The 14829-nt window shown below is 41.0% G+C and overlaps 1 protein-coding gene across 5 annotated transcripts; it reads left to right on the top strand.

Annotated features, from left to right (window-relative positions):
* Positions 1–2608: 2608 nt before the first annotated feature.
* Positions 2609–14459, top strand: aurkaip1 (aurora kinase A interacting protein 1). 5 transcript variants are annotated; one of them, XM_073031935.1, is made up of 4 exons: positions 2609–2687; positions 5919–6016; positions 12227–12678; positions 14192–14459. In XM_073031935.1, the coding sequence occupies exons 2-4, from the start codon at positions 5956–5958 to the stop codon at positions 14306–14308; spliced, it is 630 nt and encodes a 209-aa protein (XP_072888036.1). In that variant the 5' UTR covers positions 2609–2687; positions 5919–5955; the 3' UTR covers positions 14309–14459. The 5 variants fall into 5 exon arrangements, with proteins under 5 accessions (XP_072888036.1, XP_072888033.1, XP_072888034.1 ...); XM_073031932.1 differs by having other exon boundaries at positions 2682–2784; XM_073031933.1 differs by lacking the exon at positions 2609–2687 and adding an exon at positions 2696–2784 and having other exon boundaries at positions 5378–6016.
* Positions 14460–14829: the final 370 nt, after the last annotated feature.

The following is a 14829-nucleotide window of genomic DNA, read 5'->3' as shown; positions in this document are numbered from 1 at the left end:
TTATTAAGCAAACGGAGAACTAACGAAGAACCTGACAAAGGGTCTCAGCCCAAAATGTTGACAGCATTTTGTGTGTGTGTGTAGAACTAAAATGATTAATTTGGTTTCATCATGCTTGTTTTGTGTACGGAAGAACTTGATCCTTCAAGCCTACTCTGCTGCTCAAGGTTATAATTTTCTTGCTCAAACATTGATTGCCACCACATTTGCTAATTTACTGGCTACTAAAAGAATCAATATATTGACTAAAACCAATGACTGAACCTTTGCAGCCTTTAGGACTGAGAATCAATAAGATTCACCACCTAAGTTTAAAAAAAAATCCCTTCATCCTAATCTTGAATAGTTCCTCTTATTTAAGGACTAACAGCTATTTTCAAACAGTTTAAACATGACCATCCTTCCCATACGTATCTCACCTAATCCTCTAATAATTTCTACTTTTTATATTTTACTGTACATAAAATATATTCAGTAGTAGAAAAGATTTAGTGGAGTCCAAGACTATTCTGTAAGTAGCAAGTATTAGTATGTGCTTTATGATCAACTTATTGTGGTGCACATACATTGTGGTTCTGTCTCAGTCCTGCTCACCTGACCTGGAACATCTAGCAGTCAAATGTCCATTTTATCCACTGAGTGAGTTTATCATCATCATCCTAGCGGTGGTGTACATTCCACCTCAGGTACTGAGCAATGTAATCAGCAGACATAAAACTGTGCACTTTAATGCCTTTCCTATCATTGCAGGAGATTTCAAATAGGCCAGCTTGAAGTCACCTGTGGAGCCAGCGGGGCCAACACACTTAACTGCTGTTAGACCACCATCAAGAGCACTTGCTGTGCCACCCCACGTTCACACTTTGGGAAGTCCCACCACCTGGCTCTTGTACGCCTCCTTGTCAGATGGTGATGAGGAGGCATGTAGAAATGAGATAGATCAGTTAGTTGAGTGGTGTGGCAGCAACAACCTTGCACTCAACATCAGTAAGACAGGAATTGTTTGAGGATTTCAGGAAGGGGAAGTCAAGTGATCAGAAGTGGAAAGGTTGAGCAGTTTCAAGTTCCTGAGTGTCAACATCTCTTGAGGGTAAATCCTGCACCCAACATATAGGGTGGTATGATAGCACAGTGGTTAGCACAACACTTCACAAGCACAGGTGGTCTGTGTTCAATTTCCACTGCTGCCTATAAGGAGTTTGTACGTTCTCCCTGTGGTTTTCCTCCAAGTGCTTCAGTTTCCTCCCAAAGTCCAAAGACATACTGGTTGGTAGGTTAATCGATCATTGTAAACTGTCAACTCCATCATGGGCAGTAGCCTCCCCAACAAACGACACCTTCAAAAGGCGATGCCTCCATCACCCAAAAAATGTCCTTTTCTTATTGCTACCATCAAGGAGAGATTTCAGGAGCCTGAAGGCACACATTCAATGTTTCAGGAACAATTTCCTCTGTTATTCAATTTCTGAATGGACAATGAAACCATGAACACTACCTTAGTATTTTCCCCTCTCTTCTACACTACTTATTTAATTAATTTATTTTTATTGTTACGTATTCAGGCAACAATAAATATAGATGAGTTAGGCAAGGGTTTTTATAACAAATAACACGTTTATTAAACACTGAAAACAAACCCCCTCAAAAGTAAACAAACTCAAACGTAACCGGAAAACAGCTGCTGTGCGAGATTCCCAGTTCTTAATAGCGTTGCAGTCCAAACAGTCTTTAAAGCGGTATTGAAAAAAAAGTTCTTTAAAGCGGTATTGAAAAAAAAAGTTCTTTAAAGCGGTATTGAAAAAAAAAGTTCTTTAAAGCGGTATGCCGAAAGTTCAAAAGCTCACAGTCCTTTTAAAAGGAGAGACTTTTTAAAACGATTTAAATTCTCTTCCACGTCGATGTCCTTCGATTCCCAGCGTCGAACTCTTCCCACGTCGAATTTTATGAAATATAACGGCTTAAAGCACTGACTTTTCTTCCACACTCTGTCCTCAATCTCCCGCTATTCCCAGCGGAGATTAACACGAGAACAGTCAACGAAATCCTTCCGAATGAGGATCAAATAAGGTCGTAACCAATCCACCGTCGAAAATCGATTCTCCTCGATTTTTATCTTCCAAACTTTTATCTTCACTCTCCACCAGCAAAGAAACCGCTGGCAATGACCTTTTAAACTTTAGGCATTATATAAAACTTCATTTTTCAACTAAACTGCGTCATAACATTAAATCACGCAGGGACACGAAGTCAGCTGGGCAAATCCCGCCACGAACTGCCCCACCTGACAGGGTGGGTCTTCCTTTTATACCCTGTAAATAAAACCTGTCACATGACCTCTACCGGCGGGAAAATGACATCACTCCACCATCACAAGACCATTACCTCAAGTCCAGTATAACTTCAACCCCAGTCACGTGTCACGGGTACGTAACATTATACAGTAAATACTTATTGTAACTTATAGTTTTTTATTATTATGTATTGCAAAATACTGCTGCTGCAAAACAACTGATTTCACGACATGCCAGTGATACTAAACCTGCTTAATTTTGATTTTGACTTGACAAATTCCAGAGCCATTTCCACAGCTGTCTGATTTGTCAGGAAAGCGGAACTTTTGTTCAGTGTTCGGCGCTGGGGGAAGGGTTAGAGCGTTAAACCGGAAGTGCCGGATATTCTGAGGGGGGGTAAGTTGGAAATCAGCAGTGCTCGAAAGTTCTCGGTCACATTTATTTTAAAGGTCGGTCTGAGGGTCGTACTGTTCGTCAACTTTCTCCCCTATCCGTAAGTGTCCAGTATGAGGAAATACCACAGATGGAGTTGGAGGTATTTCACCAGGCATTGGTAGATAGTGCTGAGAGGTACTGCTGTTTACCCACGAGCATCCCTGTTCACCCAGCATTTACTTTCTGTGACAGAACTCGGAATACAGTTTATGATTTGAACGTTGGTGTTAGGCATGTAAAACAGAAGCCTTGCTTATTGGTGCCGACCGAGTGTAACCGGAGAAGCCGTTGGTGTTTTGGTTGCCTTGTTCTGTCAGAAAAATTTGCAGACATCAGTGGTGGCATCTTAGTACTTTAAGAAGCTTGTTATAGATAGCTGTGTCACTGAAGTATGTAAAAATGCAGCAGTCTGTGCTGCCAAGTAGATTCGTACGAAATAAGAACAGAATTAGGCCATTCGGCCCATTGAGGTTGTTCCGCCATTACATCATGGTTGATTTATTTTCCCTTTCAACTCCATTCTCCTATCTCCTCCCTGTAACTTTTGATGCTCTTACTAATCAAGTATCAACCTCTGCTTTAAGTATTCCCAGTGACTTCGTCTCCACAGCCGTCTATGGCAACGAATTCCAAAGATTCACCACCCACTAACTCTAAGAAATTCCTCCTCATTCTTGTCATAAAGGGATGCCTTTCTATTCTGAGACTGCGCTCTTTGATCCTAGATTCTCCCACTAATGGAAATATCTTCTCCATGTCTACTCTATCTCGGCATTTCAATAGGTCAGCAGCATTGTGCAAGGCTAGAGATTGAGATATGTGAGTATATTTTATCCTCGGATGGCTAAAAGACATAGAAACATAGAAAACCTACAGCACAATACAGGCCCTTTGGCCCACAAGGTTGTGCCGAACAAGTCCCTACCTCAGAAGTTACTAGGCTTGCCTATAGCCATCTATTTTACTAAGCTCCATGTACCTATCTAAAAGCCTCTTAAAAGACCCTATCGTATCCGCTTCCACCACCGTTGCCAGCAGCCCATTCCACGCAATCACCACTCTCTGAGCAAAAAACTTACCCCTGACGCCTATCTCCTCTGTACCTACTCCCCAGCACCTTAAAACTTGTGGCAACCAATTCAGCCCTGGGGAAAAAGCCTCTGACTATCCACTCGATCAATACCTCTTGTACACCTCTATCAGATCACCTCTCACCCTCCTTCGCTCCAAGGAGAAAAGGCCGAGTTCACTCAACCTATTCTCATAAGGCATGCTCCCCAATGTTGTTGATGTTTGAAAGGTGATGGTAAATTTCTTCATTGATGTAAAGTTGGATTGAGTGGTGACTTGTTTTTTTAGGGTTTAGTCACAAGCTTTCATTGTTGAATGGTAGTGTTGTTTGGGAGAGGAAGAGGCTGGTAGAAACTTTTGGTTTAATGGATGCCAAATATGAAGCCTTTTTTCTCATAGGCTTTAGTCAATGTGTTCCTGTTGGACTTGGGCTCTGATGACTGAACATGTATATTGCTAGTAATGATTAAAATTGGGGGATTTAAATCCAAATTAAATTTATTGTCAATATACGACCCTGATATTTATTTTCTTGTGGGCATATTCAAAAATCCAGTGACTGTAATAGAGTCAATGAAAGAACTGGCAAACAACCAGTGTGCAAAAGACAACAAACTGTGCAACTATAAAAAGAAAGAAAAAAATAATAATAAATAAACAGTGAATATTGAGAACATGAGATGAAAACACTGACAGTGAGTCCATAGGTTGTGGGAACAGTTCAGTGATTGGGCAAGTGAAGTCATCCCCTCTGGTTCAACCGCCTGATGATTGAGGGTAATAATTGTTTCTGAACCTGGTGGTGTGAGCCCTGAGGCTCCTGTACCTCCTTCCCGATGGCAGCAGCGAGAAGAGAGCATAACCTAGATAGTGGGGTTTCTTGATGATGGATACTGCTTTCCTGCGACAACGCTTGTGTGGATGTGGTCAGTTGGTGGGGAGAGCTTTACCTGTGATGGACTGGGCTATATGCACCATTTTTTTGTGGAAATTTTCATTCAGAGCTTTGGTGTTTCCATACCAGGCTGACATTGTGGCCTGTCAATAGTCTCTCCTCCACACATCTATAGACGCTTGTCAAAGTTTTGTGTGTCATGCTGAGTCTTTGCGATTTCCTAAGGAAGTAGAGGTGCTGCCATGCTTTCTTTGTAATTGCTAACAGGTCCTCTGAAATGATGACACCAAAGAACTTTAAGTTGCTGACCCTCTCCATCTCTCATCCTCTGAGCGTTGGGCCGGTTCAGTTCACTGCTCTGTGAGGTTTACTCGTCCCTGCGCTGAACTGAGGGTGTGGCCTGCAACTTATGGGCTACTCAGTCGGCTGCTGGCTTTGTGTCTGTGGACTCAATTTCACGAACTTCAGTTCTGAATGCTGTTTGCTTAATTTTATTGTTTACACAATTTGTTTTCTTTCTCCCCACACACTGGGTGTTTGACGGTCTTTTTTTGTAATGGGTTCTATTGGGTTTCTTGGTTTTGTGGCTGCCTTTAAGGAGATGAATCCCTAAGTTTATACATATTTTGATAATAACTGTACTTTGGAGGAAACATGGTTTTCACAGTTTCCATTTATCTTGTAGATATAACTCCAAGAAGCTTGTTGGAATTGGATTGTGGCCAAAAAAGGGGTCGAAAAATTACTGAACCAATTGTCTAGTTTCACTTGACACCAGTCTGCGTTAAAACTGAGTCTGTTGTGGATTCGTGCATTTGTAGTGGAGACTCGGGCAGCTACATTTGTGAAGGATGAACGGTCACTCTCTGTTGATGGAGTAAAATGACAAGATTAGTGGCCAAAGTTGCTCCCTGGATTTCTCTTGTAATTGATGGAGCAGTTCCACAGCAATTAAGGAGGACCATCGTAGACAGTAGGAGCTCTCCCTCTATAGCTGTTGCAATCAGAGTTATCATCTTAGTCTTCCTTGCTTCACCCCAAACGTACTGTCCACCTTAATCTCACAAGAACACAAGTAAATAGGAACACGACCTGCCCCACTATGTTGGCTCTTCAAAAACCTGGTTGCTCCATTGATGCGCATCACCTCATCACCTGCTTCAACCCTACTCTACCATTTGGATTTTAAGATTTGTTGCAATTATAAATACAATCCTGTTTTTTAGGTTGAACTGAAGATTTTAATCATTTGCTTCTGAATGAATGAGCATAATGATTCTGTCAAGATTGTCTTTGCAACTTGCGAAAGCACACACATTTCCAGGTAAGCTGAAGTTTCACAGAGATAATTTGGAACTCAAAAGAGCCATATTATGATTGTGGTAAAACAAAGAGCCATATTAAAATGCCGTATCTGAAATAAAAAGAGAAAACATAAGAAATATTCCCAGTTTGGATAGTAAGTACAGAGAGGGAAAATAGTTAATGACCATTGCTCAGAATTCTGATGTCTCCATTTGATACTTCTCTACTGAAAAACATCTTGGTGTTGTATTCTTTGGAAAAAGGCAAAATAAGTTCAAAAGTCAATAGGTTATGTTGCAACTGATAAAAGTCTGGTTAGGCCACATCTGGAGTTCTGCAAAAGTTCTGGTTGCCCCACCGTTGGAAGGATTTGAGGCTTTGGAGAGAGCGTAGAAGAGGTTTACCAAATGTTGCCTAGATTAGAGGGCATGTGCTATCATGAGAGGCTTGACAAACTTGGGTTGTCTGGAATGTGCTGCCTGATGTGGTGGTAGAGGCAAATATGTGAGGCTTTAAAGTTAGGCACATGGATGTGAGGAAGGTGGAGGGATATGGATCGGAGGGATTAGTTTTTTAGGGTTTTTGATTTACTCTTTTGCTGGTTTGGCACAACATTGTGGGCTGAAGGGCCTGTGCCTGTGCTATACTTTTCTACATATCTGTGTATCTAAAACCAAACAAAATAACTGAGTGGAAAAATTTGATGAACCTAGCAGATTGGCATTAAATCTGATAGCTAGTGTGAAGGTGGATCTGGTAGGGGTTAGAAAATTAACATCAAGAAAGGCTTTCAAAGTTAGTGGTTGGCAAAATTTATGGAGTAGAAATGCAGAACAGAAAAAGAAGTACAGGATACAAGGGTCACAATTTAGTGGAAAAACAGGCTGTATGAAGTACAAAAATAGTCTTGGAAAAGGGAATTGGAGACTATAAGAATATGTTCACTTGAAAATGTAAAAAAAAAGGGAGAAAAGACAAGGGAATGGAATTAACTGAATCATGCTTCCAACTTAAAATGAACCCCATAAAGATTTTATAAATATAAGTTGTAATAGTGTAGATAGAGATGGTTGAACCCAACAGGTCACAGAGACCATTAAACAGAGATTGTAGTGAAGGCACCTTCACTAAAGAAAAGGATACTGTCAGTGTAGCAGTGTGGCTGCTAAAGTGATACTGAAAAGGATGAGAATAAAGAGAAGGTTTAAAAAAAATCATTCCTCAAAGTAGCAATGTCACTTGGTTCTGGTACTGAGGGAATTCCTGGATGTAAAATGCAGTAACTCTGGCCACACTCCTTCGGTTTGTCTTGGATCTGCAGCAATGGAGAATGCTGATGTTGATCTTAATATGAAAGGTGAGAAGTTTAAGGGGAACATGAGGGGAAATGTCTTCACTCAGAGGGTGGTGAGAGTGTGGAACGAGCTGCCAGTGCAAGTGGTGCACGTGAGCTTGATTTCAATGTTTGAGAGAAGTTTGGATAGGTACATGGATAGTAGGGGTATGGAGGCCTATGGTCCCAGTGCAGGTTGAAGGGAGTAGGTAGTTTAAATGGTTTGGTACGAACTAGATAGGTCAAAGGGCCTATGTCTGTGCTGTACTTCTCTATGACTCTATGAGGGATGAAGTAGGCAGCTGAGAGTTCGGTGAGGAAATCCCTAAAAGCTATAATTGTGTCAAAGAAAATCAAATGAAGTAATAGAGAGGGGGAGGAGCATAGTGTGGCCTGTATGTCTTGGGGTGTTTGCGGAAGTGATGCACAAAGGAGCCAGAAACAAATAAAGGATCTTCTATATGTAGCGTGTTGTGACCTGAATGCACCAAAAGGATCGAGGAAGAGGATTTGGAGAAAAACTTGAAATGGGGGAAAACAAAGAACAAGGCTAGAGGAGTAGAATTAATTAAATTGTGGCCTCCATCCTTGCTATAGTATTCTTATGCAATGAAACGGGAATTCACATATCTGATCTTATTGATGGTTATAAGAATACTGTCTATTAATTAATTCATACATTCATTCATTTATTTATTTAGAGATACAGTGTGAAATAGGCCCTTCTGGCCCAATGAGCCACATCGCCCATGAGCCTGCCTGTTTAACCCTAGTCTAATCGGAGAACAGTTTACAATGACCAATTAACCTACTCGCCTCTTTAGAATGTGGGAGGAGACCAGAGCACCCGGAGGAAACCCCCGCCCTCGTGGTGTCGACATACAGACTCCTTACAGACGGCGTCAGAGTTGAACTCTGAACTCCAACACACCGAGCTGCAATAGCATTGTGCTAACTACACCGCCGTAGTGCCCCTACTATAACAGCGACTACACTTTAAAAGATACAGCTCACTGAAACGAGCTTTGCGACTAATAAAATCTCAAAAGTCGCTATAGAAATGCTATTTTTTCCCCTTCCTTGTATCTCAAACTCTAACCCTGAAGGGGGCTTCCATAACTTCACATTCACCATACTTGTGAGTTACACTTAACACAGTTTCCCTCATTAATTCCTTTTATTCCATTCTCCTTAGTTTTTATTTTTAATCCCCTTGGATGCCTCGAATGTTCTGGATTCTAATTACTCTTGCGGGCAGTCAATGAAGAAGTGTCATTCACTCGATATTGTCCCAGGTATCAAGTTTCTAGAGAGTTGTCATTAGGCAAGTGGTCAGTGCGCTGTCAAATCCCTGACTGGAGTTGTATACCTTGCAGATGATAGAAGAGCTAAAAGGTGTCAGGAGATGAGTAATTCACTACATAAACCCCAATCTATGGCCAAGGAAGAGGTGTGTAAGATGATGAGAGGCATTGATCGTGTGGATAGTCAGAGGCTTTTTCCCAGGGCTGAAATGGTTACCACAAGAAGACACAGGTTTAAGGTGCTAGGGAGTAGGTACAGAGGAGATGTCATTCAGAGAGTGGTGAGTGCGTGGAATGGGCTGCCGGCAACGGTGGTGGAGGCAGATACGATAGGGTCTTTTAAGAGACTTTTGGATAGGTCCATGGAGCTTGGTAAAATAGAGGGCTATAGGTAAGCCTAGTAATTTCTAAGGTAGGGACATGTTTAGCACAACTCTGTGGGCCGAAGGGCCTGTATTGTGCTGTAGGTTTTCTATGTTTCTAATGTGGCTGGACAGGTTGAGTTTTCAGTGAAAGTTCTGGAGTCGGTTACCATAACTTTGCCCTTTGAGATCATGTCTGCAATTGATAACCATTAAGCAGCAATCACATGAGACCTCCAGTCAACATTTGAAATGAAAAGTAACCTGCTGAAGTTTACACCAGACATTAGATGTTGTGATACCAAAATTTTGATATGTGTATTCTGATGAGATCAGGTTCTGTGCTGCAGTGCATTTGTCTTTTTTTTGTCCTTCCTGCAATTTGTCTCCGGCAAGAATGGAGTCACAGAGTCATAGAAAAGTACAGTATAGAAACAGGCCCTTCGGCCCATCTAGTCCATGCCAGACCATTTAAACTGCCTAGTCCTGAAAACCTGCACCCGGACCATGGCCCCCCACACCTCTGCCGTCCATGTTTCTAACTGGACTTGTCTTAAAACGTTGAAATTGTGCTCACATGCACCACTTGTGTTGGCAGCTTGTTCCACACTCTCATGACCCTCTGAGTGAAGAAGCTGCCCCTCATGTACTGCTTAAAACTTTTTTCCTTTCACCCTTAACCCATGACCTCCAGTTGTAGTCCCACCCAACCTCAGTGGAAAAAGCCTGCTTGCATTTACCCTATCTATACCCCTCATAATTTAGTATACCACTATCAAATCCCCCTCAATCTTCTAAGTTCCAAAGAATAAAGTCCTAACTGATTCAAATTTTCCTTATAGGAATTTAAGATTTTAGATAGAAACAGAAAATGCTAGAAACGTTCAGCAAGTCAGGCAGCATATAAAACCATAAGAGATAGAAGTAGAATTAGGCCATTTGGCTCATCGAGTCTGCTCTGCCGTTCAATCATGGCTGAATCTATTTTCCCCTCCTCAGCCCCACTCCCTGGTCTTCTCCCGGTAACCTTTGATGCCATGTCGAATCAAGAACCTATCAAGCTGTGCCTCAAATACACCCAACGATCTGGCCTCCACAGCTGCCTGTGGTAATAAAGTCACCACCCTCTGGCTAAAGAAATGTCTCCACATCTCTGTTTTAAATGGACACTCCTCTCTCCTGAGGCTGTACCCTCTTGTCCTAGACTCCTCCACCATGGGAAATGTCCTTTCCACATTTACTCTGTCTAGGCCTTTCAACATTCGAAAGGTTTCAATGAGAACTCCCCCCCCCCCCCCCCCAAAGGAGGAAGAAGAAACAAATTTCGGGTGTACAACTGTTCATTAGAACTGAGAAAGAGAGAGTTACATTTAATGAAGCAAGGTTGGATAGGACAGAGGGAATATCTCTGTTAGGCTGAGGTCACACTTGTCATGGTGATAAATTGTAGATAGAGAGGGAAAATAATAAAGAGACGTGAAGAGAGAGGCAGGTCAGAGCTGTAAGAAATATCCAGCATATCAGGCAGTCTCTGTGTTGAGGGAGGAACTGAGTCAGCAATTCGGATGGATGAGCTTCAGCAGAAATAGTCAGGTCTAATACAAAGAGAAAGTGAATTATTTGGAATTGTTGAAAACAATGTTGAGCTCTAAATGTTGTAATTTACTCAAGAAGAAAGTGAGGTGCTGTTTTTAAGCTTACATTAGGCCTTCAGAATATCTCTTGCACTGAACTGCTGAGCTCCTCAAGCAGATTCCAGCATCTGCATTCTCTTAAGTCTCCATGTCTTACATTAGGCCTTGTTGCAGCATTACCGGAAGAAGTCGACAGCGAGGTATTGAGAAGTACAGTAACACACAGCACAAAGCTCAGGGTCACTTAGGTAAACTGAACAAAGGTACTTAAACAAATTTGCTTTGTGATAAAGGGTCTTCAAGCTGAAGCATTAACTTTTTTTTCCCCCTCTCTTCAGATGGTGCCTCGTTTACTGAGAGTTTCATGCATTTTCTGTTTTTTATTACAGATCTGAAGTTTTTAATGTTGTAAAGAATCGTTTTAATGGTCATGACTAAATCAATCAGGTCAATACTTATATTTTCAAGTCGTATGGTATTATTTCAGCTCCATATAAGTCATTGAACACTGCAGCTAGAAAAAATGTTTATATTATCCAACGGTTTGCAAATATTTAACTTCTGCAATGTAGATAATAAATCTTTCAACTGACGGAGTGCAGTAACGGAATCATCGAAAAATTCTATTGGCTGTTCCCTTGCTTTTTAGGGTAGTGAAAGATCATTTCTTCCCCAAGACAGTGTTGCTGTACACTTAAATGGTATTATGTGAAAATACAATAGGGTGCTATATTTGCTGTTTAAAATTATTTTGCATAAATACTACATTATTGATACATTTTCTGAACCCAAACATGGCAAAGGGACTCAGAATTTATTTTAAGTTATTTAGGCACAGGGTCAGGCCATTTTGTTTAACCTTGCATTGAGGTTAAACAATTCAAGGTGATAGGTTCCCCATTTGAAGGTTGTTGAAATAGCCAGCACCTTGGTGTAAATAGTAATTTGTCTAAAAAGAAGAAAATATTTTAAATTCAGTTTGTATAAGAGTTTTTAGTTTTCATTTTTATTCCTCTTACAGTGTTGCATTTTTCCTTGGATGGAGAGAAGGACAAAGGCAACATTGGACGGGGAATAAAAAGAACAAAAACACATTGTTAATCTTTATTTATTTATTGAGATACAGCCTGGAATAGGCCCTTCGAGCCATGTTGCCCAGCAACCCCCCGATTCAGTCCTTGCCCTATCCTTTTACAACGACTAATTAACCTACTAACCAGTAGGTCTTTGAGCTGTGGGAGGAAACCAGAGCAGCTGAAGGAAAATCACACGGCAATGGGGAGACCGTACGAACTCCTTACAGGCAGTGGTGGGAATTGAACCTGTGTCACCTGTACTGTAAAGTGTTGTGCTCACCACTACACTACTGTGCTGCCCTTGTTGCAATGCTAGACCTTGGTCAACCCTACAAAAAGGTGCAGTGGAGAATTCCTCAAAGTTCCTTTCCTTTTTCCTGGTGTCCTTTATATTGTCATAATTTCTCTAAATATTAATACCAGGACTTGAAATATCTCACCGTTCAGTTCAGTGCTATTACAAAAAACTCTAGGTTGAATTAGATTTTGGATTTGATAGACTTCATATTTCATTTTTTAGGAATGCAGGCTTCTTTTGGCTCTGTTCTTCGAAGATGTAGTACATTATCCAAAGATTGTTATACATCTCCAAGACACAAGTTGAAACCACAGCGTTGGTGTGCACTAGATCATGAGCTGGAGGAGCTTCTGATTCCAAGAAAATTGTCCATTAGCCCTTCAGAAAGTTGGCTGACAATTAAATACTGGGTACCCAGTCTGGGCCTAAACTACGGACAAGGTATTGGTGTAGGTTTAGGGAATCCTTCGATGTATGACTGCCCTCCAGTGGAGGAATCCCAACTTTTTGAAGAGGATGGAGCAACAATAAACTACAAAATAGACAAAATCGAATGTAAAAACGTATTGAAGATTCGCAGGCGAAAGATGAACAGGCACAAGTACAAGAAGTTGCTAAAACGTACAAAGTTTTTGCGTAGGCGGGTCAAGGAGGGTCGCAGAAGACGGCGGCAGGTAAGAAAGCATAATAGTAGCTGCACATGCTTTTAAATGTTTGAAGTTTATCTATAAGCCCTGGGATGAAGTGAGAATTCAAGTTTGTTTAATGTCAGTTCCAGTTCACAAATGTAAAGGAGAATAAAATAACTGTTACTCTAGATCTGATGCAGCACAAAGCAAACTGCAATAAGATAATGAATGCAAGATTAATAAAACTCAGTAACTATAAATACATAAGATAGCTTATGTACAGAGATTGGTTGTATGACCATAAAGTGACTCTAGGCACAGAAGTGTCTGTACCTAAGGTGACTGACAGGAAATCATTAAGTAGTGGTGGTGGGAGGTGTGGAGGGGTGGGTTAGTGGGTGGTGTTGTTGATCAGTCTTACTGCTTGGGGAAGGTAACTGTTTTTTGAGTCTGGTGTAGATGCCACGTAGCCTCCTCCCTGATAAACAGTCTATGAGCAGGGTGGGTGGGATTCTTCTTGATATTACAGACCTTTTGCCGGCACCTTTCTGTATATACGTCCTTCGTGGCTGGTAGGATGGTGTCGGTGATGAGTGGGCTGTTTTGACAACCTATTGCAGAGCCTTTTGGCTACAGTGTGGTTCAACTTCAACTCGTTAAATATTTTTTCAAATAGCAGGTAAGTATATGTGCCTTAACCTGCAGCCTCATCGCTCACTTTTCTGTGTCTCTTTCACAGGGACAGTAATTACTTAATGCACCAGTAGCTCAACAAATGATAATTGTTCATGAGCAAAGCAGACTTGTGGCAGAATTCTTGAGTGGATGTTTCTGTTCAGGGACAGTAGGATTCACAGCACCACTCAACCCAGTGTATATGGTGTCTGTTAATTGTCATTTGTCATGGATTAACAGCTGTAAGTGTGGATGATAAATGACTCCTCACTCTCATTGCCACTGTTTCCTAGGGTTATTTATACCTCTTGCCTGATGTCAGTTATTTTAGTCCAGACTAGTGCTTGAATTCTAATTCCTGTCCTGTTCTCACAGCTCAGTGTGAAACAGTCTTGTATTTACTCAATAACTGCAATTGTATTTCCTTATTGAGATACAGTACGGAATAGGCTCCTCTGGCCCTTCAAGTTGCACCACCAGCAACCCTTGTTTTAATCCTCACTTAATTACAGGACAGTTTACAACGACCAATTAATCTGCCACCCTACCGTTTTTTGGACTGTGGGAGGAAACCCACATAGTCACTTGGAGAATGCACAAACTCATTACAGACAGTGGTGGGAATTGAACCCAGGTTGCCTGTACTGTAAAGCATTGTGCTAAATACTCTGCTACTGTGCTGCCCCAATGCACACAGTATGTTTCTATGGAATAAGCTGGTTTTTTTTAAGCAAACGCATTTGTGTTGTATCCAAGATGTACTGTCATACAAAAATGAAAGTTGGAGACAGTTTCAGTTATTAAGGCCAGCTCTTATAATTGCCAGTCATAGTTAAAGAATGAATATGCTTCTTATTAAATTAATCTTCTTGTATTTTTGCAGGTAAAGTTTGAGAGGGATTTGAAGCAAATCTGGAAAAAAGCTGGACTGAAGAAACCACCAGAGGGCTGGCAGGCACCAAAAATATATGTTAAACGATACCATGGAAAATCTGAGTGATGCAGGGAACAAAATAGCTGCATTCTTTATAGAATGAAGTGTATTTGAGTTATAGCCATTTGGAATCCAGTTCTAGAATAAAAATCAAATTATTTGTATCACATTTGCATTTCCATATAAGACAGAATACATATCTCATTATTAAGTTAAACATTGAATTAAGTGCATTCTTGACCTCTAAGTTGATGTCTGCATTGTAACAGCTTACATTTTAAATGGGAGCTTCAACATAAAGTATCACAGACTGATCCACAACAATATTATTAAATAAAATTTGACACCAATCCATGCAAGTAGAAATTGGAAACACAAGGAAATCTGCAGATGCTGGAAATTCAAACAACAACACGCACAAAATGCTGGTGGAACACAGCAGGCCAGGCAGCATCTATAGAGTGAAGCACTGTCGACGTTTTGGGTCGAGACCCTTCATCAGGACTAACTGGAAGGAAAGATACTAAGAGTAGAAATTGGAGCAGCTTGGACAGGTTGCTAGGTAACTGAAAGAGAAGCGGAAAACT

Source organism: Hemitrygon akajei, chromosome 29 (assembly GCF_048418815.1).
Source record: "Hemitrygon akajei chromosome 29, sHemAka1.3, whole genome shotgun sequence".
In the NCBI taxonomy this organism is placed as follows: domain Eukaryota; kingdom Metazoa; phylum Chordata; class Chondrichthyes; order Myliobatiformes; family Dasyatidae; genus Hemitrygon; species Hemitrygon akajei.
Note: the sequence above shows the minus strand (reverse complement) of the source record. Positions and strands in the feature narration are given on the sequence as shown.